The 24,309-nt window shown below is 29.1% G+C and overlaps 6 protein-coding genes and 1 non-coding gene across 8 annotated transcripts; 5 read left to right on the top strand and 2 right to left on the bottom strand.

Annotated features, from left to right (window-relative positions):
* Positions 1-283: 283 nt before the first annotated feature.
* Positions 284-753, bottom strand: LOC145742282 (U3 small nucleolar ribonucleoprotein IMP3-like). Its single transcript, XM_082560066.1, has 2 exons — positions 620-753; positions 284-494 (listed from the first exon to the last, which is right to left on the bottom strand). The coding sequence occupies exons 1-2, from the start codon at positions 751-753 to the stop codon at positions 284-286; spliced, it is 345 nt and encodes a 114-aa protein (XP_082416192.1).
* Positions 754-1,818: 1,065 nt separating this feature from the next.
* On the top strand, positions 1,819-3,820 carry LOC145742281 (receptor-interacting serine/threonine-protein kinase 1-like). The gene is made up of 3 exons (XM_082560065.1): positions 1,819-2,262; positions 2,438-2,613; positions 2,683-3,820. Exons 1-3 carry the CDS (start codon positions 1,819-1,821, stop codon positions 3,491-3,493), a joined length of 1,431 nt encoding a protein of 476 aa, XP_082416191.1. The 3' UTR covers positions 3,494-3,820.
* Positions 3,821-4,288: 468 nt separating this feature from the next.
* On the top strand, positions 4,289-6,522 carry LOC145742280 (protein unc-93 homolog A-like). The gene is made up of 8 exons (XM_082560064.1): positions 4,289-4,449; positions 4,562-4,756; positions 4,833-5,050; positions 5,133-5,252; positions 5,312-5,539; positions 5,575-5,733; positions 5,828-6,056; positions 6,155-6,522. The coding sequence occupies exons 1-8, from the start codon at positions 4,371-4,373 to the stop codon at positions 6,421-6,423; spliced, it is 1,497 nt and encodes a 498-aa protein (XP_082416190.1). The 5' UTR covers positions 4,289-4,370; the 3' UTR covers positions 6,424-6,522.
* A 467-nt stretch (positions 6,523-6,989) lies between these two features.
* LOC145742024 (MPN domain-containing protein-like) lies at positions 6,990-10,690 on the top strand. Its single transcript, XM_082559758.1, has 12 exons — positions 6,990-7,834; positions 7,927-8,045; positions 8,109-8,219; positions 8,299-8,451; positions 8,590-8,670; positions 8,807-8,922; positions 9,022-9,194; positions 9,375-9,451; positions 9,543-9,699; positions 9,847-10,019; positions 10,104-10,196; positions 10,316-10,690. The coding sequence occupies exons 1-12, from the start codon at positions 7,081-7,083 to the stop codon at positions 10,412-10,414; spliced, it is 2,106 nt and encodes a 701-aa protein (XP_082415884.1). The 5' UTR covers positions 6,990-7,080; the 3' UTR covers positions 10,415-10,690.
* Positions 10,691-12,033: 1,343 nt separating this feature from the next.
* Positions 12,034-23,519, top strand: LOC145743809 (phospholipid-transporting ATPase ABCA3-like). 2 transcript variants are annotated; one of them, XM_082561854.1, is made up of 39 exons: positions 12,034-12,206; positions 12,319-12,494; positions 12,612-12,647; positions 12,746-12,838; positions 12,905-13,075; positions 13,195-13,359; positions 13,634-13,829; positions 14,022-14,125; positions 14,219-14,350; positions 14,478-14,581; positions 14,669-14,785; positions 15,033-15,150; positions 15,250-15,423; positions 15,511-15,578; positions 15,684-15,797; positions 15,956-16,102; positions 16,197-16,326; positions 16,594-16,748; positions 16,882-17,037; positions 17,156-17,336; positions 17,494-17,576; positions 17,720-17,916; positions 18,125-18,261; positions 18,432-18,541; positions 18,625-18,721; positions 18,885-18,986; positions 19,103-19,228; positions 19,338-19,518; positions 19,640-19,844; positions 19,972-20,185; positions 20,272-20,424; positions 20,558-20,727; positions 20,968-21,105; positions 21,199-21,396; positions 21,959-22,146; positions 22,311-22,481; positions 22,543-22,721; positions 22,834-22,922; positions 23,038-23,519. In XM_082561854.1, the coding sequence occupies exons 1-39, from the start codon at positions 12,034-12,036 to the stop codon at positions 23,164-23,166; spliced, it is 5,577 nt and encodes a 1,858-aa protein (XP_082417980.1). In that variant the 3' UTR covers positions 23,167-23,519. The 2 variants fall into 2 exon arrangements, with proteins under 2 accessions (XP_082417980.1, XP_082417981.1); XM_082561855.1 differs by having other exon boundaries at positions 20,977-21,105; positions 23,038-23,518.
* LOC145744321 (small nucleolar RNA U3) lies at positions 21,578-21,784 on the top strand. Its single transcript, XR_014281186.1, has one exon. It is a non-coding gene; the product is annotated as a small nucleolar RNA U3 (small nucleolar RNA).
* LOC145743810 (succinate dehydrogenase assembly factor 2, mitochondrial-like) lies at positions 23,026-24,260 on the bottom strand. The gene is made up of 4 exons (XM_082561856.1): positions 24,147-24,260; positions 23,917-24,053; positions 23,650-23,796; positions 23,026-23,538 (listed from the first exon to the last, which is right to left on the bottom strand). The coding sequence occupies exons 1-4, from the start codon at positions 24,249-24,251 to the stop codon at positions 23,475-23,477; spliced, it is 453 nt and encodes a 150-aa protein (XP_082417982.1). The 5' UTR covers positions 24,252-24,260; the 3' UTR covers positions 23,026-23,474.
* Between the last annotated feature and the right edge of the window lie 49 nt (positions 24,261-24,309).

The raw sequence follows: 24,309 nt of genomic DNA, 5'->3' as shown, positions 1-24,309 counted from the left end.
AACAATTCTTTTTTTTTTCTATTTGTATGATAGACAATAAGACCAAAAATATAAATTTGGTTTTTCTGTTGTTGTGAGGACCAATTATTACTGACACACTTTATTAGAATATTACTTTTTATTAGATTTTTACTTTAGTTAACAAGTTTATATCTTCAGACCTTGCTAAATGTTATCAATCTGTCAATGGTTATTTAAAATCTGAAGATAGAAAATATATTTTAAATTGGTATTTTTGATTAAACTTTAATTAGGTAAATAAAAACGTTCAAAAATTTTGTAATTAAATGGATACTTCTAGTGTGCAACCTGTTGTTAACGACGAGGCTGTTACTCTGTCGGCAAGTTCCAAGTTTTCTTTTGTTGGAATAATTCCCATGTGATAAATTTTCTCAGTTAATTCTTTCGAAGATTGAATTCGAAATGGATCTTTTGGGTCCAAGTCTCGATTTTTTCTGGCAAGTGTTCGAATTTCCCGACTTAATTTATTATATCTAAAAAAAATTTCAAATAAGTTATTAAAATAAACAGTTAAAAGTAGGAACCACTATATATCTAATTAGAATAGAGAAATTGAGTAAAATTAAACGTTATTTATTTTACTTAAAAAATGTCTTACGCTGTGTAACGTTTTCTTTTCTGAATTCGATATTTTTGCATTACTTTTACTTTATTGAGATTGTTGCCTGCCTCCATGCGAAGAAATTTACCTTTTTTAGTAACTTTTTTTCGTGAAACTTTAAAACTTCTCATATTTTTTACTGGAAAATAAACGTAAAAGATTTACAGATTTTTTAAAATATAAACAACTCGTTTTTTTACGTCGACCCTTTTATTTTACGCTAGTGTATGTTTACGAAAACGTGTTACAGCAGTTGTAGCTTTATATGACTATTATTGCTAAAATTATAACCGTTTTAACACAAATAAGTACCAAACTGATGTTTATTTTGTTAATGTTAACATAGTTAAAAGCATAATTATAAATATCTAGTAGATCAATATATATTTTGTATATATTTATTTTAAATGTAAAAAGAACAACTTCACAATCTAAGCAAATAGTAAAATTTGTTATTTATAACTAGTTTTAAGAGGACTTTAGCATTTTTAAAGATTACTTATAATAATGTGTGATTATTGAACTACGATTTGTTTTTGACTGAACACAAGTATTAGAGCCTAACTCGCTCAAACAAGAAAGGTCCTTCTGTAACAAAACAAGGAATTTTAGTTATATTATTTCTGGCACTGACATCAACAACCATCAAATATATTTAAGTTGTTTACCAATACTTTTGCAATAACTCTATTTAAAAAGTTTTTTTTAAATGTTAACAAACGCAAGAGACTGTTGTGGTACTTTTAATTGATTTATCTCAGATAATTGAAATGTTTTTATTAATTTTTTTGAACAGCCTTTCTTTTTGAAAACAGAAAAAAATTTAAAATTTTTGAAAACAGCCTTAAATAAGAATAAAAGAAAAACTAAAATCTAAATTCAGTGTGTTGACATTTACCTTAAGTAAATATTATTTTGGGCACCAAGTCATGAGTTGTAAGTCTTATTGTCCCCGAAACGCACTAATGGTTCCTAATGATAGTGTGAACAAGCATACAGTGTTCAAAGTTAAACTTACGTAATTTAGCTTGGTTTAGAGCAAAATTAAAAAATTTAAAAATTATGTTAAAACAACTTGTATATGTTAAAATTATACCTCTTTGGCTTGTTTTAATTATTAACTTAAAATAAAACTAAGCGAAGGCTATAATTTGAAAATAATATACGTTTTAATAGAGCTAATAGAAATATTAAAAATGGAAACCAAAGAAAGTTCCAATAATGAGGCCTTATATGACATTGATGATCCTTTTGGTGATTATGATTTAATAAATTTTCATAATAATGATGATGATCTTCTCGGTGATTATAATTTAACAAATTTTCATAATAATGATGATGATCTTCTCGGTGATTATGATTTAACAAATTTTCATAATAATGATGATGATCTTCTCGGTGATTATGATTTAACAAATTTTCATAATAATGATGATGATCTTCTCGGTGATTATGATTTAACAAATTTTCATAATAATGATGATGATCTTCTCGGTGATTATGATTTAACAAGTTTTGATAATAAAAATGTTGTTAATTGTGAACAAAATGTTAGTCTTAATCATAATCTTCAAGAGCGTGAACAGCCAACTCCAAATGAAAATTCTGTTGAGCCTTTTATCCACTTAATCACGGATCCGGTAAATGCAAATAAATTTAATTTATACTTTTTAAATAAAATTATCTAACAAATTTAATTTAGTGTAACAAAAGGGCCTACACCATTACGTTTTTTTGTATTTAATGTTACATGTTGTAGATAATACTCGGTTACACTTACTTTCTATAAGCCAAAACTTTTATTTTATATTAAAGTTTCCACCCCATTATGATTCGCAATCTATAAATGGAGTAGTTGGTATGAGTGGATTATTGGGAAGAGGAGGATTTGGCTGCGTACGATTAGGATTTAATAAAGCTTGTGGCACTATAGCTATTAAATGTCTGCCATTAATAGGGGATAGGGAGGAAATAGAAAATAGTAAAAAATCGTAGGTATTTTTTTTTCTTTATTTGTTTTTTACTAACTAAATTGATTAAATAGAAGGTCTGTCTTATAGGATTTTCAACGAGTTAAAACTGATGAAACTTTGTAACCATGGGAACATAGTGCAAACATTAGGATACACTACTTGGTCGGGCTCGATAGGAATTATTTTGGAGTTTTTGCCACTTTCTCTAAGATTGCTTCTTCTTGACAAAAAGTATATTAAGATTCCATCAATCCTACAATTAAAGTTTTGCGCTGAGATTGCTAGCGGGTTAACTTTCCTCCATAATAATTTTAAAGATCAAAGAATAGCTCATGGTGATTTAAAAGTAGAAAACATACTTCTTACTAGGGACCTTAAATGTAAAATCACAGATTTTGGTGGATCAAACATAGCAACTCGCTCCTCCCTTGCGTTTGTTTGTCAGGGTCCATCTCAATTTAGAATCCAGACCTATATTTTTTCTGCTCCTGAAAGATTAACAAACCACAACTTAAGGGTCAGTACAGCAATGGATGTATACAGTTACGGTATGATTATATACATAATTTTAAAAAGATCTTATCCGATAGAGAATGAAGGAAACCAGGAGATTTTTTTAAGAAATGTACAAAATGGTAGATGGTCACATGATTACAATGCAAAAGACGATATTACAGGTTTCTTAAAAAATGAAATGGAATTATGCTTGAGCTATGATCCAAGTGTAAGGCCCGTAACCAACGAACTTGGACAAAAATTAAAAGAAAAACTTGCAAATCATCAGCTTTTCATACCACAACTAGTTGCTAAAGTAGTTGATCAAATTGAAATTCAATTTCCTGTTCAAAGTAAAGAACAGTGTTTGCCTATTCACAATTTTCACCATCCTTATATTTAACAAGCAATATTGAATAGTTGTTAAGCGTTTTTGACAAAGGCAGTGGTTTAAGCGAATCAACAAACCTTACATCGGCTATTGTTTGGATGTAAACCTTTGTGGTGCAATTAATGGTTAACTTTTTAAGTCCCACGTTGTATTTTTCTGTGTTCGAGTAAAATAAAATTTTTCTAAAAACTGTTTATATTGTGTTTAATTTTACATTTTTGATGTTATATGTATTTTTTTCTTATAATTTAATTTGCTATTTTTTAAATGATAATTTCGTTTTCTGGTAAATGACTTCACTTTATGCTTTAAGTTTAAAACAGCGCTTAGTTTTTAGAAAACCGCTTAACAAGAAATACTTTTCCACAATGCTTTGTATAAATTAATCATCTTCAATAAACTGTTAAAATTTTAAAATGCCTCAAGCGTGTTTTAGTTTAAATACTAAACGGGAAAGCAGCTCACAGAGTTATTAATGTTATAGTGTTATAAAGCGGAAGTCCAAATTGACTACACATTATTTTAAATCAAAAATATTTGTATGATAGCATACTGAAAGGCTTATGTCACTACTGAAGGAGGCCTACTAAAGTAGTTGAATAAAGGATAAGTCAGCCTAGATTACCTTACCCTTTGAATCTATTGTTGTTCATTGTGTTTGGCAAACCAAAGTTGTGTTGTCTTGTAACTTTAGAAGTACTTATATTAATACTAGGTCTACACAAACATATGTTACGTAATGGAAACACAATGATACAATGGTTATATACTTTATTTAATAGCAATAGTAGTATAGGGTAACTTGTATTAAAAACAAATAGCTTTGCTTTCTGAAATCACCTAAAGTAGATTAAATTTTTAGAAATTTATTTTTATTAGTACAATACAGATGAATATGAAAGCTTCTACCAAAGCCTGTTATTATATTTTAACTATAGGCATGTTGTTAAATATATCAGCCTACATCGGTAAGTGACTTTAGATTTGTAAATCGTTATATTTGAACATATTAAAAATATAAATTCGGCTTAAAAATAAAATTTACTGACAACTTGTACAATCAAGATATATTTTATATAGGAATAGTAAACCTACAGAGCAGCATGAACATTCAAAAAAGCCTTGGCACAACCAGCGTTAGTATTTTGTATTTAAGTGCTGTGGTACTATCTATTTTTGTTTTACCTCTGTCTTTGGTATTTTTGGGCACCAAGTGGTCTTTGGTGATTGGAGAAGCCTCCTTTCTAGCTTATTCTGTAGCTAACTTTCACCCAGGTAACTTTAAGATCGCATGACAAATTGGTCAAAACCTTTATACAAGTAAAACATTATATTTTTCGTTAATGTTTAGCGTTTTACACCTTGATTCCTGGAGCCTTAATAGCTTCTATTGGTGAAACATTTACGTGGCCATCCGCGCCAATTTATATAAACTATCTTATTGAAGAAATGTGGCGGAAAAAGATAAATAAAGGTAATGAATTTGCCACAGAAGAACATCAGATTAGTTTAGAATGCTTTAAACACAAATGGTTCGGCCATTTCTATTCTATTCTAAAGACTTGTCAGGTTTGTTAGGTATTTTATTTTAAGAATTGTATATACATTTGAAAACAATGTACACACAAATTTCTATATTTCGATTGCTTAGATTGTTGGAAACATCTTATCGTACGTTGTACTTTACGGGGGTAGAAATTTAAATATTGTACCTGAAAATTCAACCGTCAAATCTAACAATATAACTCACTGTGGCAGTACATTTTGCAAGGTATTTAGTACCAATACAATTTTTTTAAATACTATTAAAAATATTAAATGTTTTTCTAGGCGGATGAATCAGTTGGATCGATAGACAAATATGTTCCAGCTAGCACTTCGTCAGTTTTTATTATGCTCGGTGCATATATGGTTTTTCAAATATTGCCTGTAGTAGTACACTCTATATACCTACCGAACATTATATTCAAGGGCAAAAAGGTAGAAGTTAAAATATTATCATTTACTCATTTAGTTATAGAATTAAATATACCACTACATTCACTTTCTTGTAACATTGTTTTGTTTTAGGTTCTAAAAATAATAATTGGTTATCTTCTTTTAAACATGTCTTACAAAACAATTTTAAACACATCATTTCTTGTACCACTCTGCTTTTGACGCCAATATATTTTTATTATGGATTTTTGCTCTCTTACACATTTTCTGAATTCACAAAGGCTTATGTGTCTTGTACTATAGGAGTACAGCAGGTAATCTATATAATTTTCATATTATAATTGCTATATGAACTTTCTTAATTATTGAACTCTTGTTTTAACATGTTAATTTTATTTTTAATTGTAGATTGGGCTTGTAATGACTTTTTACGGGGTGACAAACTCTTTATCTGCTCTTGTCGCTGGTTACACAGCAAATCGATTTGGTTTAACTTGTACATACATAGCTGGCTTAATTTATGAATGCTTAAATTGGACAATTCAGTTAATTTGGGTCCCATGGCATAAATATTCGGTGTATGGTTTAGGCCTTATGATGGGAATTTCGGACGGAATTTGGCAGCCAATTATTGCGTGTAAGTTAAACTAATATTAAAGGCATTAATAAGGCAAAAAGTGTGACTAAGAAATTTTAAGTAGGATTGGATTTATAAGAATGTTATCCTTTTTAAAGCATCTGTTGCCCTGTTCTTTTCTGATCGATCAGAATTAGCATTTGGGGTATATCAACTTTGGACTGTTTTGGGATTGTTTGTAGGATTTGCAATAAGCGGAAGCCTATGCGTGTCAGTTCAAATTTATCTTCGTGTTGCAGTTGTCTTGGTTGGTTGTTCGGGATATTTTATAGCAAATCACATACGGAAACAAAACTTTAAAACTGCTGAACATAATGGACAAATTGTATTAAAATCTCTAACAAATTATAAACATTTAGAGAATTAACCTATGTACCAAAACGTAGTGTCTTTGTAGCAATGATATTTAAGTAAGAAAAATAAACCATTGAAGTGAATCCACAAAAACGTATTTCATAAAGACAGTGTGGTGTAAAAGTTTGACAGATGTGTTTTATGTGGATAAGAATACCATCGATGTTTGCCGCAATTTTTAAACATTAAAGCATTTTTTAATATGATGGTATATAATTTCGATATAAATATGCTTTATTTTGTTTTTTTTTTAGTTAAAAATAGTAATATTAATTAAAAAGCATTAAAAATATCAAAAACAATAAAAGTAAGTTTGTATTAAATATTTAACAATCACTCAGATTTTGGTATGATGAGCAATGTGACATTCAATTTAGTAACAAACAGACAAACAATGCATAACAATTCTTTTTTTTCCTATTTATATGATAGACAATAAGACCAAAAAAAATTTTTTTTCTGTTATTGTTATGACCAATTATTACTGACACACTTTATTAGAATATTACTTTTTATTAGATTTTTACTTTAGTTAACAAGTTTATATCTTGCTAAATGTTATCAATCTGTCAGTGGTTATTTAAAATCTGAAGATAGGAAATATATTTTAAATTGGTATTTTTGATTAAACAATTAGGTAAATAAAAACATTTAAAAATTTTGTAATTAAATGGATACTTCTAGTGTGCAACCTGTTGTTACAACTTCTGTGGAGATGCAATCTTCCATTGCTCAGGCAAACAACAATGTTGTAGGTTCACAAACAACAACCCAACAAAATACAACCAATGCACAACCTAATGTAACCTCATCCATAACGGACACTAACCCCTTAAATGTTACTTCGAATGCTGTTGTTCATCATAATCCAACATTACAAAATCCTATGCCAACTTCTGCTGAGTCAATATCTACACCTGGAAATACAAATAAGTTTCCACACCCCCAGTTACCGAATGTTAATCAAAATTTTCAGGAAAACTTTAATACAACTACCCCTTCTCAAGTTCCTGGAAGTTTGTATGCACATAATCAGGTTACAAATCCTATGATGCTAAAACAAAAACATGTTAATCCCATGTACCATGCATCTAATACAATGATGCATCAACAGTCACCAAACATGGCACACCAACAACATTTAATGCAACAACAACAGCAACAAAATATGCCGAATCAAATTTTACAGCAACAACATTCCGTTGGAAATTATCCAATGCCACATCAAAATCCTATTCTTCAACAACATCAACAACACCAGTTAGCAGGAAACAATCCATTGATGCAACAGCACCAAATGCAACATTTTAACCAAAATCAAATAATGGCTCAACAACATATGTCAAACAATCCAATGTTACAACAGCATCATCCAAATGTTATGCAACAACAACACCATATGCCACTAAACGTAGGGCAACATGGTAAATGATTTATAGGATATTTTCATATTGCCATTTTTAATATTATTGTTCATTAGTATATATGTGAATTAAAATCTAAAAACGTTTTTAAGGTAATGTAATGTCACCATACCAGCTTAATGCTCAGCATCAAGTGACACCAACAATAGAAAATAATGAAGATTCAAATCCAGATGAGACAGAAAGTTTGGATTCAAATAGCAGCAGAAAGGTTTGATAATAAACTTAAAAAAAATTTCTGGTGATATTTTTATTTATTGTTTTTATTCTCCAGGATACTTCACCAAGAAACGCTAGAAACTCGGCTCGAAGTGTTACCATGCAAACCTTATTAAAAGAAGGGGCATTGGAACCTGGAAATGCAGTTCTATCCATAGACTACTTGGTAAAATTTAACTTTGCAACATCATTAATGTAATTGTTGAGTTAATTTTTTATTTTAATTTTTCGTTTAATTTTTTTAGGGTCAAAAGTTTTTAGGGGATTTGCTTCCAAATGGAAAAATATGTTGGGATAAAATGCAGTTTGCTTCACCTAGTTCATGGGCGACTTTTATCAAAAAGAAAATAAATCCTTCCAAAAAATCAGGATGTGGATGGAACTCAGTAAAATACAAAGTACATATATATATTTTTTTTGTATTATTGTACCAGGACTAGCCATCAACTGTACATTTTTAACTAAAAATACTTACACCTTTTAGTTGTTTTTGATTTTTAACATTTATGTTAATTCATTTTTTCTGAATTTTAAAGGGTAAAAAGTTGGACAAATTAAAGTCGAATTGGTTTCGTAAAAATCATTTAAATGCTGCTGCAGGAATATCACCAATTGCTGTAAATATCAATTTTAATTTAAAATGCGATTTTTTCTAATTAGTTTAAAAAATTTACTCAATTTACTGACTTAGCAATTTTGAATATTTCCGTCTATTTGATATCAAAAAAACTTAAATCTTTTTTTTATTTTAAGCAAAATGAGGAAATGTTGTCTCCCACGATCAACTCTGGAAATCTTATTCTTGACAATAAGATGGTGAGAGAAAGAAAGTCAATGAAATATATGGAACTTAAGCAACAAGTTTCTGTGTAAGAATAAAATTATCATTCGTTAAAACTTAAAAATGCGACTAAATTGCTGAGTGACTATAATGTCCATAAATCTGAAACCAACTTTTAAAATCTTAGTGACCCGAACACAATCATTGAGTATGAGCATTTCAGTGAGCAACAAGGCAAACCTCAACCTTTTTCTGTAGTGGTTTCAACTTCTGTGTTGTTGTTAATTGATTACCACTGCCATCTTACCACAAGTGAAGTGACAGGCTACTTGGGTGGAAAATGGAATGCTAGCAAGAGATGTAATTTGAAATTTACTCAGTTTAAGTTTTGCAGTAGATTAAAGTTTTAAAACAACCGGTTAGGGCATTACATTGCCTAAAAATTAAAAAGAAATGCACTTAAACATATTTGGGTTAATTTTTTTGGTTATTTCTCATATAAAACTTTCTTAAAACTAAATTTTGTTGTAATTTTTTAAGGTTTGTACATTGTGCAGGCATTTCCATGCAGGTGCAAACAATGTGATTTGGAAAATGCAGTCAAGGTTGAACAAGAGGTAACTTCAGCCTGCATATTAAGCAGCAACACTACAAACTTTTAGGAAAAAATTTACCTAGTTTACTTCATTTCAAATTTTGCAATTTTAGATAACCACAGCAATGCAACAAAGTAGTTTGTTAAGAGTAGGTTGGTATCATTCTCATCCCACCAGTCAAGCTGAACCAACATTACGTGATATTGATGTACAATATTCCCTTCAAATGTCTGTTAGTAACAGCTATCCCCTCATTGGAATAATTTGTTGTAAGATTTATAAATTTTTATTTTGCAAATAATATAAATAAAAGGTAAATAAATTTTACTCTTCTGTGTTTGGATTTTGTATAGCAGTCAATTGGTTTTAGTTTGATTCAAATTATTTGTGTGTCATCATTGATTTAAACTTTTTAGCACCCTTTGATGTGCGAGACATTTCTCGAACTGAATCGATCTACAGTGCGTTTTCTGTTGCCCCCGCTCCCGAACCCCCTGAGCATGGATTACCTTGGTATGGGGTCCCCATGAAACTTAACTATACAGAACAATCAGATAATCTATTCCCTCCAGAGATTTTTACTGACATGGTTCGTCTTAAAATTTTTTTAATTAAACTTTTAATTTTATTAGTAATTTTAAAAGGTATATATAACTTTTGTGTTTTATTTTAGAGAAAGTTACATGATTTTTGCAAGCTACTGCCTGATGTAATTGGATTTAGCAAGTTATGGAGAGGTAATATGACATACCTGGAAAAAATCAAGGTATTGAAAAATATTTTATATTTTTATATAAAAGTAAATTATATTTTATTGTGATACTATTTTATGTTTTTTTAAATGCCGCAGTTTAATTGCTAATTTATATAATTTTACTTTGTAAGGTTTCACTTTCTAAAAAACTGCCACGGACAGAAAAGGGTGGAAATCAATTAATCCAATTTGTTCAAGATTTGCTTAGTGGGTCAACTGCGACAACATAAGTTCTAACTATTTTTGTGGTGAATTTAAATCTATGTCTAAAAACATAACAATAAAGCTCTGTAGTTTAACAAATTAAAACAAATTTGGTTGCAATTATTTTTTTTTGTTTTTTGTTAAGCCTTTTTTCTATCATTTTTTGATGCTAAACAAATTTGTATTGTAGTCATTTTCTCATTGTTTTATATTTTGTATTTTTGTATTAATTGTGTGCAAGTAAAATGACTAATTATTCTTCATCATAAACTGCAACATAAAATAAATTCTGTAACTGCATTAAATAAACCATTTTAATTACTGTAATACATTAGGTTCAGTTTTTTATGGTCTAATCAAACTATAATTTTAACTGAAGGAGAACATTCACGTTAAAATTATAATGATATCAAGATTTCACGAGATTTGTTTAACGAGTTACAACTACTAGAAAAAGTTTTAGCAAAATGTAATTAAATTTAATAGGAATTTTATATTATTTATTTCTATATATTGAAAGGACTCCTCGCCTTAAACAGAACGTTGCAATATAAAAGTAGTGCGGGGATCATACTTACACCAGCAGTGCGGGGATCATACTTACACCAGCAGTGCAGGGATCATACCTACACCAAACGCATTTATATTAGAAAATTGTTTGACAAATTGAAAACTTTTTTATAATGCTCTAAAAGTATAGGTTAAAGGTCATTGGTTTAATAGACCAAACACAAAAACAATGAACTTGTCATGTTAATGTATTGTGACGTCATGATTAAGTCATGCGTGCAACCATAACAAAAACAGCTGATATGTTATAGGATCACGAGCTATCAGGTGACTGTTTTGCCGTAAAAGATTCTCCCAACCCAGTCCAAGTGACTCTGTGATTACCGCAAATTAAATTAATTGTTTACTTAATTTGACATAATAAAAATTGCAAGCAAAGGAGTTCGTGTAAAGTTTACCAGATTGTATTTTTAACAAAGAACTACGAAATACTGAGAGTCAGACTAGTTGGCCAATTGCCTGTTTTATTAGATATAATTTGATAAAGAAATGCAAATCTACGTCATTTGTATCAATAATGATGTCATTAAGGGTTTCTTGTTATGGAAACTTGTTAACCCTGATTAATTAATTTTTGTTTTCTTAGTTTATAATCACAAGTATTCCCAAATCATTACAGAATAGTGTTTTGAATTAGTGTTAAGGTTACTCACAATTAACACCAAAGCAGTAATAATAGGGGTAGTACTAAAATACGGGATGCGGGAAGTTGCGGGGTGCGGGAAATACCGAGGCCGTATGTAAACGTTAACAAAAAAACGCTGTATGCTAAAATGCACGGAATTCATATACCCTCCCCTAACCTTCCCTTGTGCTTTATATTTAATTTCGCATCATTTCTTGACCTTTAAAGTTAATCCCGCATCACCCCTTCGCCCTTTAGATAAAAACAGCAATCATCCCGCAGAAAAGTACAAAAATTCCGTCTCGCATTCCGCGAATTTTTGTTAACGTTTACATACGGTCCCGCATTATCCCGCATCCCGTACTTTAGTATTGTCCAATAATAGGTAATTTTAGTGATTTGCTTTACATATACTTGAGCTTTAAAATTTTTTTATATTTTTAAGGTAAAATGGGTTGTTTAGATCAATTTTTGCTTCTGGTCTGGAAGAACTTTGTTCTTCAAAAGCGCCGACCAGTTGCAACTGCATTTGAGTTGTTAATTCCAATTTTATTTGCTGCTCTACTTGTAATTATCAGAAATGAAATCGAATTTACAAATTATCCAAACATGACAACATGGGAGTAAGAAAAATTTTTAGAATTATATATAATTTTTTTAATTTTTTTGTAAAAAAGTGTATTTTTTGTGAAACTAAATACCATCATATTTTCAACATATTTTTTTCTATTCTAGTGAGTTTTCTGTGAACAATTTACCTGAATTTCCTTCTTCAATTGTTCCCAAAGACCAAATATGGACAGTTGCTTATATTCCAAGTGATGACCATGTTGTAGAAAAAGTTATGCAAAATGCTAAAAATCTTTTGAACAGGGATGCAAAAACCTTTTTGGAAAAGAAATGTAAATTTGGTAAGGGTGGCTATAATTCTGTTAGTTAAAAAGATAATAAAATTTCTACCAATATATAAAAGTTTAACTCAAATATTTGGAATACCTTTTATATTGAAATTTTGTTTTTTAATTTAGAAATGTCAATGCTTCTAAATTCTGGTCAAAATTCTGGTAAGATATTATTTGGTTGGCTATTATTTAAAGTACAATTTATAGAAACGCAGACTAAAAAACAAACTTGGCAAATACAAAATTAATATTGGTTTTAGATGCTGGAGGTCCACCTGATATACCAAATCTGCCACCACAAACTGGCTCACCCATGTCACCTGCTGCCATTCAAGCCATGTTGACAACAACAGGTTAGTTAAAACCCTTTTTTGAAAAATTATAATACTTTTCATTTTTTTTGAGTTTTTAATTTTTAGTTCAAGATATTATTTCAAGCATGTCACCTCCCATGCTGGAAGTTTTAGAGGAAATGGCAGAAGAAAACAACAATTCAACAACCACTCAATTTGTCACTCAATCTCTTCTTAATAATAATCTCGAATCATTGATGCAAAATTTGACTAGAAGATACATGGACAATGTTATCAGTAATTAAATTATTGTTCTTCTAAAAAAAATTGAATAGAAAAGTTGTTGATTTTTTACTTAGCTTTAAATTTTGGCATGGATGGTGAATGCATGGTAATAATTGTAATTTTTTTTTAAGATTGTTTGATAACTTCGATTTCAATCCCATCCCAATTAACCGAAGAAGAAGAGGAAGGCAGCACAGTTGAAACTAATGCAGCGAATCAAACTTCGCAATTTAACGGGACCACTGATCCAATGCAGCAGTTGTTGGGAAATCTTAATATAATACCAAAAGTTAAAAGTAAGAGAATTATTATGTTTTGATAAATATAATTCAATAAGTTTATTATTTTGAATTTAGTATTTACATTAGGAACTAATTTTATATATATACAAAATATTTAAATTATAGTAAGTGATTACAAATGTTAATGTTTAATTTTACTATTCAAAACATTGTAAAGGTTATAAATAATTTACACACAAGTATTGTATTTTAAATTATTAGTTTTTTGATTTTATAGTTTTTAAATAATTTTTTAAAAGTTTTTTATATAATATATACCTTTTTTCAGTTTTGGGTTTTTCTACTGAAATAGAGTTTCTTCAATATGTTAAAAATGACACAAATTTAAGGCAAATTTTGGCAGCCGTGATATTTGAGGGTGATCTCAACAACGTGACTTTGCCCAGTGACCTAAGTTTAACCCTAAGATTTCATGCTGATCCGGTTAATGTTAAAGCTTCTGATGGATCTGCTTTCTCAGGAATGTATGTACAAATTTAATTTTTGTTTTTGCAATACCAGATTGCAAAAAACTCTGAAACATCAGAGTTTTATTGCTAATATTTAATTAATTAGCCCATTTAAATTTTAATTTAAGAAGGACCTCTTTTAATATTTTTATTTTAGTATAAATAAATTTATAAGATAGCCAATAAAACTTACTTCATTTACTTCAGAGGAAATACCTGGCAGACAACAAACCTATTTCCTTCCACCCAACTTCCTGGGCCTCGTGATAAAAGCAAACAATTTGGTGGCAAACCTGGTTATTATAAGGAAGGTATGCCCTTAATTAACAATGTTGTTAATTTTTGTTTTATCAAGAAATATTTTAAAAATTTGTTAATTTGTTTCGATTTTTTTTGCTTTGTAGGATTTCTCTCCTTACTTCATGCAGTAAACCAGGGAATATACAATATATTTAAACCACAATCAGATATTAACAATAGCACTCTGTCAATGAAAAGATTCCCCTATCCGCCTTATAAAGATGATAGTTTCATTTGTGAGTTATAATTTTTTTTATTTAAAAACGCAACTAAAAATATTTTGTTAATCAGATTATTTAAATCTTTAATTTAAAAATCAATCTTCTTAAAATCAGTTTCTTGAATGTTACTCTTTAATTAAAGTGGCCATTCAACGCACCTTACCCCTTCTTATAATGCTCAGTTTTTTTTACACCTCCCTAACTATTGTGAGAAGTGTGGTCCATGAAAAGGAATCAAAAATGAAGGTAAATTACAATATTTCTTTTATATTAATTTAGGTTGCCATATTAAAATCTTCACAACTATGAAAATTAAACTTTAATAAATTACAGGAGTACATGTTAATGATGGGTTTGTCCAACTGGTTGCACTGGTTAGCTTGGTTTCTTAAATACATGATATTTCTTTCTATATCTTGTGTTGTGATGGTAGGCTTCTATAAAATACAGGTATTGGATTAATTTAATGCTATGGGAAGCCACCTTATTGCAGTAGCTATAAGCTATGACAGTTTATATTACTGTTATGACTCTGTAATATTGTTAATTGTTATTTTCATGAAGTGACAAATTATAAATAATATATTTATGTTTGTTTACGTTAAATTTTTTGTTTAAACTGATAGGATATTACATAATATACGAATTTAAAATTCGAAAATATTCAAGTTTTAAAACAAAACAAAATCTTTTTTAGACCCCAAAAGGCAGTGTACTGACTAACAGCGATGTCAGCGTTTTCTTTGTGTTTTTACTTTTGTTTACCTCATCAACGATCACACTGTGTTTTCTTATTTCCACATTCTTTTCCAAAGGTGAATTTAATATGGTTTATATTTATATACATTTTTAATATAACTTTTAAATGGTTACTAGCGTTTATAATTTCTTTTTTGTTATTTTATTTTTTTTAGCCAATGTTGGTGCAGCAGCAGGAGGCGTAATATATGGAATGACGTACATGCCTTACATGTTCATGCAGGAATCATACAGCTCTCTTGGTAGAGGAATTAAGCTTTTTACTTGCATCATTTCAACTACCGCTATGTCTAGTGGATGTAATATTATAGGTCAACTAGAAGGAAAAGGTAAACAAGTAAAGTCAATTTGATTAATTTGTAAAACGTTGCTAAAATACTCATACTGTTTAAAGTTTATTTGTTGTTTTATTTTAGGCACTGGTTTGCAATGGAATAATGTTGGAAAATATGTTACAATTGATGATAACATTAAAATGTCTGAGGTACAATATTGTTTATATACATCCTTTAATTTAATTAAAAAGTGCTGTTATATTAAAAAAATAAAACCAAATTATTAATATTAATTTTTTTAAATATTGTTATAGGTTATGTTACTTCTTTTGTTTGACACAATATTTTACATGATGTTGGCTGTTTATATTGAAGGGGTGTGGCCCGGTGATTATGGGATACCCAAACCTTGGTATTTCCCATTTACAGTAAGTCCACTAACTACTAGTTTGCAGGTTATTTAACCTGGTATTAACTTAATTGACAGCATACATTCAACAATTTTCTATTTAAATTTTTTATACGTTTTTATATTCAATTTTTTTAATATTATCTTAAGTTGGTAATGACGAAATTATTTCAATAGAAATCCTACTGGCTGGGTACTTCACCTGATCTGAAAGTGGAAGTGGACGAGGAATTGAGGATAAACAGTCAACGCGAAGATCTTGAATACTTTGAAGAGGAACCAACCGGAATGGAAAAAATCGTGGAAATTAAAAATCTTACGAAGGTAATATTTAGATATTTACTTTTATTTTTGAAGAGTTGTGGATAATTTTATTTAATTTTTTTTATTTTCATTTAAAATAAATTTCTTGTTTTAGATTTTTAAAGCTGGAGCCAAGACCAAGGTAGCAGTCAACAACTTGTCAGTGAATATGTACGAGGGTCAGATCACGGTTTTATTAGGTCATAATGGAGCTGGAAAAACAACAACTATGTCAATGTTAACTGGTTGGTTTCATTGTTAATTTGTTAATGTTTTTACTAGTCAGTTTTATTTACTTTTACATCCTGATTTGAAGGTCAATTATTTAATTAGTATTTATATTTCATTTTTTTTATTTAAATATGATTAGGGTCACCTAAGTTGATATAATAATTTTTTAATTATACAAAAATTCCCCCTTTTTTGTACCTAGACTATTTTTTATTTTTGTTAACATTAAAAAAAAATAGCTTGCAATATATATGTTTAATATTAAAAATTCAATTTTTTAGGTTTTTATCCACCCTCTAGTGGAGAAGCAAATGTGATGGGATACTCGATAAAGAATGATATGACTGGAGTTCGCAAGTCTCTCGGATATTGTCCGCAATTTAATATTTTGTTTGATCTTCTAACTGTGAGAGAGCATCTCTTTTTTTTTGGACGGGTAAGTTTAGCTTTTAAATTAAACATTTTGTAATTATGTTCGCAAAATTTTATTCAATCAAAATTTTGTTTTTTTTTATTTAATAAACGATTGGTTTTTAGTTTAACCATATAAATTTTTATCTTACTTATAGTTGAAGGGATTGAGTAGTAAACAAGCTCATAAAGAATGTGAGGAAATGACAAATGATTTAAAGTTAAGCGACAAAATTGATTCTAAATCAAGCACACTTTCTGGCGGAATGAAAAGAAAACTGTCTGTTGGAATTGCCTTTTCGGCTGGATCTAAGGTAATTAAAATAAAATTTAATTTAATTTAGATAATTTGCAATGATTTAATTACAACATTATGACATATATACAAGTCTCATAGATAAAAAATGTATTTAATAACAACTTATTTTTTAGTATGTGATATTGGATGAGCCAACTTCTGGAATGGATCCTGCCGCTCGTAGGGCAATCTGGGAGGTTGTACAAAAATTCAAAGGTGATTGTTCACTTCTGGTATCCACTCACTTCATGGACGAGGCTGACCTTCTAGGAGACAGGATTGCTATTATGGCTGATGGAAGACTAAGATGTGCAGGTGCATTGTGGAGAATTTTGTAAACGAAATTCTTATTTTTTTAGTTAATTTTTACCATTTTTTTAATCATTCTATACCAAAAATAAAACTCATAAAAATTTGATTCATTTTCACGATGTTTTAATATGTATACATTTTAAGAAATTCATTTATTTAGGATCTGGTGTGTTTTTGAAAAGTAAGTTTGGAGTAGGATATCATGTTGTTCTTACCAAAAACCCAGAATGTGACGTTAACAAGGTAAAATAACATTCTTGTATAAGTTTGTTACAACATATATGTCTTCAAAAAATATCATAAAAAAGTTTTACCAATTTTCGAACTTTTTTTGTAAATACAGGATAGATTTTTATAAAACAGTCTGTAATATTATATTTTTTTAGCTTGTTGATTTATTTCACGAGCATGTCGACGATTGTAAGTTAGAGAGGGTTGCTGGAGGAGAAGTCTCATTTGTTCTTCCATTTCAATCCTCATCAGTATTTCCAAAACTTTTTTCAACACTTGACGATCAGGCGACAACACTGGGTATATCAGGATATGGAGCAACTGTTACTACACTGGAAGAAGTGTTTCTAAGGTGATTTTTTCATTTTAAATAAGATATTAAAAAAAGGTTCTAAAGTTATTTAAGTTTTAGAATAAATTAAATTTAGTATTCCGGTTACATTTTTTAAATAAAATGATTTAAAAAAAACAAAATTGAAAATTTGTTATTGTTTATGTTTTAGCTGATAAAAAAATATATGTAACATTTTTTCAGAAGTTAGTTAAATTTTTTTTCACAGAGTAACTGAGGATGCAGAGTCCAACATGTCATCTGTGAGTAGAAGATTATCTTTTTCCAAATCTAGTATGATGCGGAAGACTTCAACCTCTAGTGAGGAAAGTGATCAGAGTGAGAATGCTCCTCTTCAACCTCAAGGTAGATTTTCGGGGAAATGTTTTAATAATTATTTGTGATCAACATAAAACAAATATTTTTAAAATATTCTTGCAAAGTTTTTTTTAGAAAATTAAAGATTTAGTTTTTATGAAGAATCTAAATGCTTAAAACATCACCTAATAATCACTGTAAATTTATATTGCACATAGCTTCTGATAACTTGCATTCCAAGCATCTTAATAGTGGAGCAAAATTGTGGTTTCAACAATTCTATGGACTTATAGTTAAACATATGTTACATACTCGCAGAAACTACAAAGTAGGCCTTATACACTTAGTTTATATAAATCATTTTTTTTTAATTTTTTAGTTTTACTTACCCATTTATTTTTAAATTTTTAGGTTGCCATAGCTCAGATATTGGTTCCAGTTGTGTTTGTTTTACTAGCAATTATCAGTGCAAGATTTCCCCCCTTTGAACAAAAAAATGTCAAGCTTGGTATGGAAATTTGATATTTACATCATTACAAGCAATATAAATTTGCAAATAAAATGTGATTTTAAGTAATATATTACTGTATTATAGTATACTTTACAATTATTTTTTCTTTATTTTTGGTTAAGTATTTAAAATTTACAAAATTGGAATTTTTGAAAATTAGATTTATCATTGGATTCTTATGGAGAAAATAATGTTTATTATAAAGTGGATAACAACACTTTTTCATCCCATTTTGGAAACATCTACAGGAAACAATTTGATGGTAATAATTTATTTTATATACAAAATCATACATTAAAACCCTTATTAAACACAACTCCTTTACATAGAATGTTAGTAAAAATAAGATTAAAACTTATACTATTGATTATTGATTAGGTACACTGGAGACTGTTGTAAAAGTAAATGAGAGTATGGAAGAGTATTTATCACATGAAAGTTTAATAAAAGGAGGCGATTTTAACATGATCAATTTAGCTGCTGCAACATTTACTGAAGAAACAGGTTAAAATAATATTTTTGATTATTATCCTTAATTTTTGAACGAAAATATCAGCCATTTAATTTTTTATTTTAACCGAAACCATAAAAAAAAATATTTATAACCTTACAGCACAAAACAAAAGTCTTGTGACTTCGTGGTTTAATGATCAAGGCTACCACACTCCTGCAAGCTCATTGGTTTACACAGATCAAGCAATGATCCGATTGGTTAATTCAAACTTTACTTTGAAGGTTGCCAATTTTCCTTTGCCCAGAAACTCAACTAGTCGTGTGACAGAACAATTAATTGGGTAAATAAAATAATGTTTTATTAATAAAGATTTAAACTTCAAAATTATTGTTCAACTTTCAAAAACCGAGAATATTGGGATAAAATATCGGTAATCTGAATTTAAATAAATTATTTTTTAGATCCATATCGGGTTTTATGATTGCATTCAACACTGTGCTTGGCTTTTCTTTTCTGGCTGCTTCATTTTGTTTGTTCCTTGTTCGAGAAAGAGTTGATCGCTCTGCTTTACTGCAGACGCTGGCTGGCGTGGAACCATTTTGTTTTTGGTTATCTGCACTTGTTTGGGATTTTATCAACTTTATAACTCCTTGTTTTCTAACTCTTGTAATTATTTTGTTATTAATTTGTTCATTTTATAAAAATTAATATCAAATATGTTGTTTTTTGCTAATGTAAAAATTGAACTACGAGATCTAATTTAGTTAATAAATTTAAAATTTTTATTTTTTAGTTTTTGTTCTTTGCATTTGGAGTTGATGAGTTTAACAACCATGCTGGTATTGTACTTCTACTCTTTTTTCTATATTGCTGGGCCTCACTACCTCTTATGTATATTTTCTCCAAATTATTTACTGTGCCTTCTACTGCACTGGTCAGGGTCACGATACTAAATATTATAACAGGATTGGCTTCAATTATTACCATGAGCATTTTAAGACTACTTGGTAAGATAAAAACAAATTATTTTGTTGACTTTTGTTTGTTGTGGATATAGAACATCTTAAGTATGTGATAACCTGCATTTTTTTAGAACTGACTAATGTAGCCGACGGTTTAAATTGGTTTTTCTTATTCATGCCACAATACTGTCTTGGTCAGGGATTAGCTGATGTGTATACTAATGACAAGATGGTTAATGTTTGTACTATTGATGTTTTTTTGGAGGCATACTGCAGATCATTAGGTAACAGTTAAATTAACCTTCTAAATTATATAGGTTTAGTTTAATAAATAAAAAAAGGTAAAATGAAAATGCAGTCACTCCGTTTAGTTTCCATTTTGTAATTCAGTCATTTACAATTTTAATTTTTTCTAAGGTATTGACTTTCAAACCAACTTTTTGGCTTGGGATTCCTATGGTGTGGGAAAATATGCTACCTTTCTAGCCTGGCAGGGTTGTTTATTCTTCATAATTTTGTTTCTAATTGAATTTGATATACCAGGTCTTATCTTTAGAATACTGCCAAGGTGGAAAGTGCCTAAAACAGTAAGTATAATATTTATTTATTCTTAATGACTACACTTAAAACAGTCGGTTTTAATAGCTACTCAGTGCAATGAATTTATGGGCCTAATATTTTATGGCTAAAGCTTCTGTTCACCCTTGTTCAACAGTAAACCGCACGTTTTTCTAAATGCAATATATTAAATTTATATGAGAAAAAAAGTACATAGGAAATAATTGTAAATTCAAATTAGAAAATTACACTTGTTCTAACTGTTTTAGTTTTCACAGAACCCAATGGTTGACAGTGATGGAGTGGTTATAGATGATGATGTTTTAGCTGAAAACAACAGAATAAACAACACCCCACTCACGCAAATAGTTAAAACTGATCGCCTTATTCTCAAAAATCTTAGAAAGGTAAGAATTCATATTACTACTAAATCTTACATTCTTAAAATGCTTAAAAATAAAGTTTTCGAAAACTTAAAACCCATTTAAAAATGTTTTTAGATTTATAATCCATTAGGCAATGCATTTGTAGCAGTTGACAACGTTTGTATTGGAATACCAGAAGCTGAATGTTTTGGTTTGTTGGGTATAAATGGGGCAGGTAAAACCACTACCTTTAAGATGTTAACTGGAGATTACAAACCATCTGAAGGTACAGCTTATTTGGATGGATATGATATTATTTCAAATCTAAGACAGGTAGTTGTTTATGCATTTTATAAATATCCTTTTTTTATTTATATAATTTTATTACATAAAATTGCAATAGAACATTATAATTTATTTGTTTAATCAATTTTTTTTTAAAAAAAAAATTTGTGGACCACAAATGGCAGTTTATTTTTCAAAATGGAGTTTTAAATTTTTTATTGGACAATTTAAGATCATACTTTTAGGGATCGTTTCTATAGTTTGTATCTTGAAAACGTCATTTAATTATGACAGAACCTCAACTGTGATGACGAGTCATAGTGAGTAACTTCTGAGCATGAAGCTTAGTTGAGTTTATTAAGTTAAACTTGGCTATTGAGGAGTGTTCTTTTTGAGTTTCGGCTCAAAAGGAGGAGGTTGCCACATTCTGAGCAGTTATCTTTTTTTTTTAAATAAAACTTAATAAATAGTAATTAAAATGATTTTTTTGCAACTATGCGTTTGGGAGTTGTAACAGATTATTTTAAAGTAAACGTTTGTCAAACTTTGAAATATTATATCTATAAAACAAGTACTCAGATAACATTTGTACAAAATTGTTTTATTTTAGGCTCAGCAAAGAATGGGATATTGTCCCCAATTTGATGCCCTAATTGATCAAATGACGGGGTCAGAAACCATTCGAATGTTTGCACGATTAAGAGGGGTTCCTGAAAAGGAAATACCCCAATGTATTCAACATTTAGGTGAAATGTTATATTTTAGTGAACATCTTGAAAAACCATGCGGTACTTACAGGCAAGTATTTATGTTTTCAAAAAAGTAGTTTGTTTAAAAAAATTAACAAAACAAATAAATTTGATCCCCAAATTTTTAAAGACTTTAAGAACAATATTTATTAATTTTAATAACAATATTTAATAATTAAGAACAATATTTAATAACTGTGTATTTTTATTTAGTGGTGGAAATCGGCGAAAACTAAGCACAGCTATTGCACTTGTTGGAAATCCCCCAGTGGTCCTTTTAGATGAGCCAAGTACAGGAATGGATCCTGGTGCTAGAAGAAAATTATGGGATGCCATTGCAAGTATGAGAGCAAGTGGAAGCTCAATCATCATCACTTCTCACAGGTAAGATGTTAAAACAGTTTGCTTAAAGTTTATTCTTTAAAAAATAATTCATTTGTTATAGTATGGAAGAATGTGAAGCATTATGTACCAGACTTGCCATCATGGTCAATGGTAGACTCCGGTGTCTGGGAGGCCCCCAACATCTGAAGACTAGGTTTGGACAAGGGTATACCGTTGAAGTAAAAGCAAATGACAGTAATATTGATAATATCAAACAACAAATGGAAACCTATTTTCCAGGTATATAATTGATTTAAAAACAAGTGCATGAAGGTACTTGTATGGTTGAAATTAAATACTTTATAAAGAAACCAATTAAACAACAACTTTTTTATATCTTTAACACTTATAGGAAGTATATTAAAAGATGAGCATCAAGGGCTTTGTAATTATCATGTTCCACAAACACAAGAAGGCGGTAGTGAGCTTAAACTTGCAGTGGTGAGTTTGTAATTGGTTTTTAAAAAGCTGGACAAAAAAAATCCTTTTGTTTAATAAAAATTATTTTTTAATGATAAAAACTTACTACAAATATTAAAAGTTTATTTTATTAAAGATATTTGAAAAAATGGAAAAGTTAAAGCAAGTTTGTAATTTTGGGGAATACACTGTCCAACAAACATCTTTAGAACAAGTCTTTTTAAGTTTGGCTCGTTGGCAACGAGAGGATAACATTTCCAGTTAATATTTATCAATTTTTTTTTTAGAAATAATTTTTATTTTTAAGTATTTTGCATTAAAGAAATTACATAAAACAAAAATTTTCGTAATGAACCATTTTTTACTTTTTAGGAATTAAGGCAAGCATTAAATTTTTAACAATAAATTTTGCAGTTTTTTAAACTTATTTTAATACTGTTGACTATATATTAAGTAGTTTTACTTAATTCACTGTTAAGTTATTACCTCTATTGTTGTGCAATAACTTTTTAACATTTTAATAAAGCAATAAATAAAGAAAACGCTTAAAGTAAAAACTAGCATATCTTTTTTTCAAGATTGAACAGGTTCATAATTTAAAGGAGGTTGTTGAAACCTTTCTTCTTTATGTTTATTCCTGACAAAATAATATATATCTTAAAAAATTAATTATGTTTACATAAAAATAATTGGAAATGGCACATAATAAATAAAATAATGTGGATAAATATTTTTATGCAGTATATACCTGCAATGCTCTTTTAACATATTCATCATTTCACTGTCATACTCCTGTGGTGTTTCTTTAGTGCCCACCACCCAATAATATAAATCCCATTCGTTACTTGGCTCATTTATTATTCGGTCATATTCTTTTACTTGATCGTCATTAAACCTTAAAATACAAATTTTTCGAAATAAAAACAGCAAAAATATAATAATGATTGGTCTTTTGCCAGTTTTTTGTTTTTAATTAGCAAACTCAATTAACATATTAATTTTAAAATGTTGTTACGAGTGCAGATATTTTTGTGAAAACGTTCCGAATATCAAACAATTTTCAGCAATGCCCCGTTTTCTGCTTTGCCACTGTAATCTGGCTTTCTTCTGCACCAAATTCTCACTTTTTTGGTGATACAAATCTTTTGCCGACTAAAAGCAAAAAGAATAATAAAGTTTAATAATAAAAAATGTTGCAAAAAACATTACACAACTTAAGAAACAATACAGGGTGTTAGTACTGACGTTTTTTTCCGTGGTGTCATCTGAAGTGAAACGTCTAACCAAATTCCTACAAAATGTTGCATTTTGGCAACGCATTAACACTTTATTGCAAAAATTAATTGACATCTTTGTTCTTTGAATACTAAAACTATAAATTTTTGCTAATCACGTGAAACAGATGTTG

The sequence above is a fragment of the Corella eumyota genome, chromosome 2 (genome assembly GCF_963082875.1).
Source record: "Corella eumyota chromosome 2, kaCorEumy4.1, whole genome shotgun sequence".
NCBI classification, from domain to species: domain Eukaryota; kingdom Metazoa; phylum Chordata; class Ascidiacea; order Phlebobranchia; family Corellidae; genus Corella; species Corella eumyota.
This window is presented reverse-complemented; position numbering and strand designations above follow the sequence as displayed.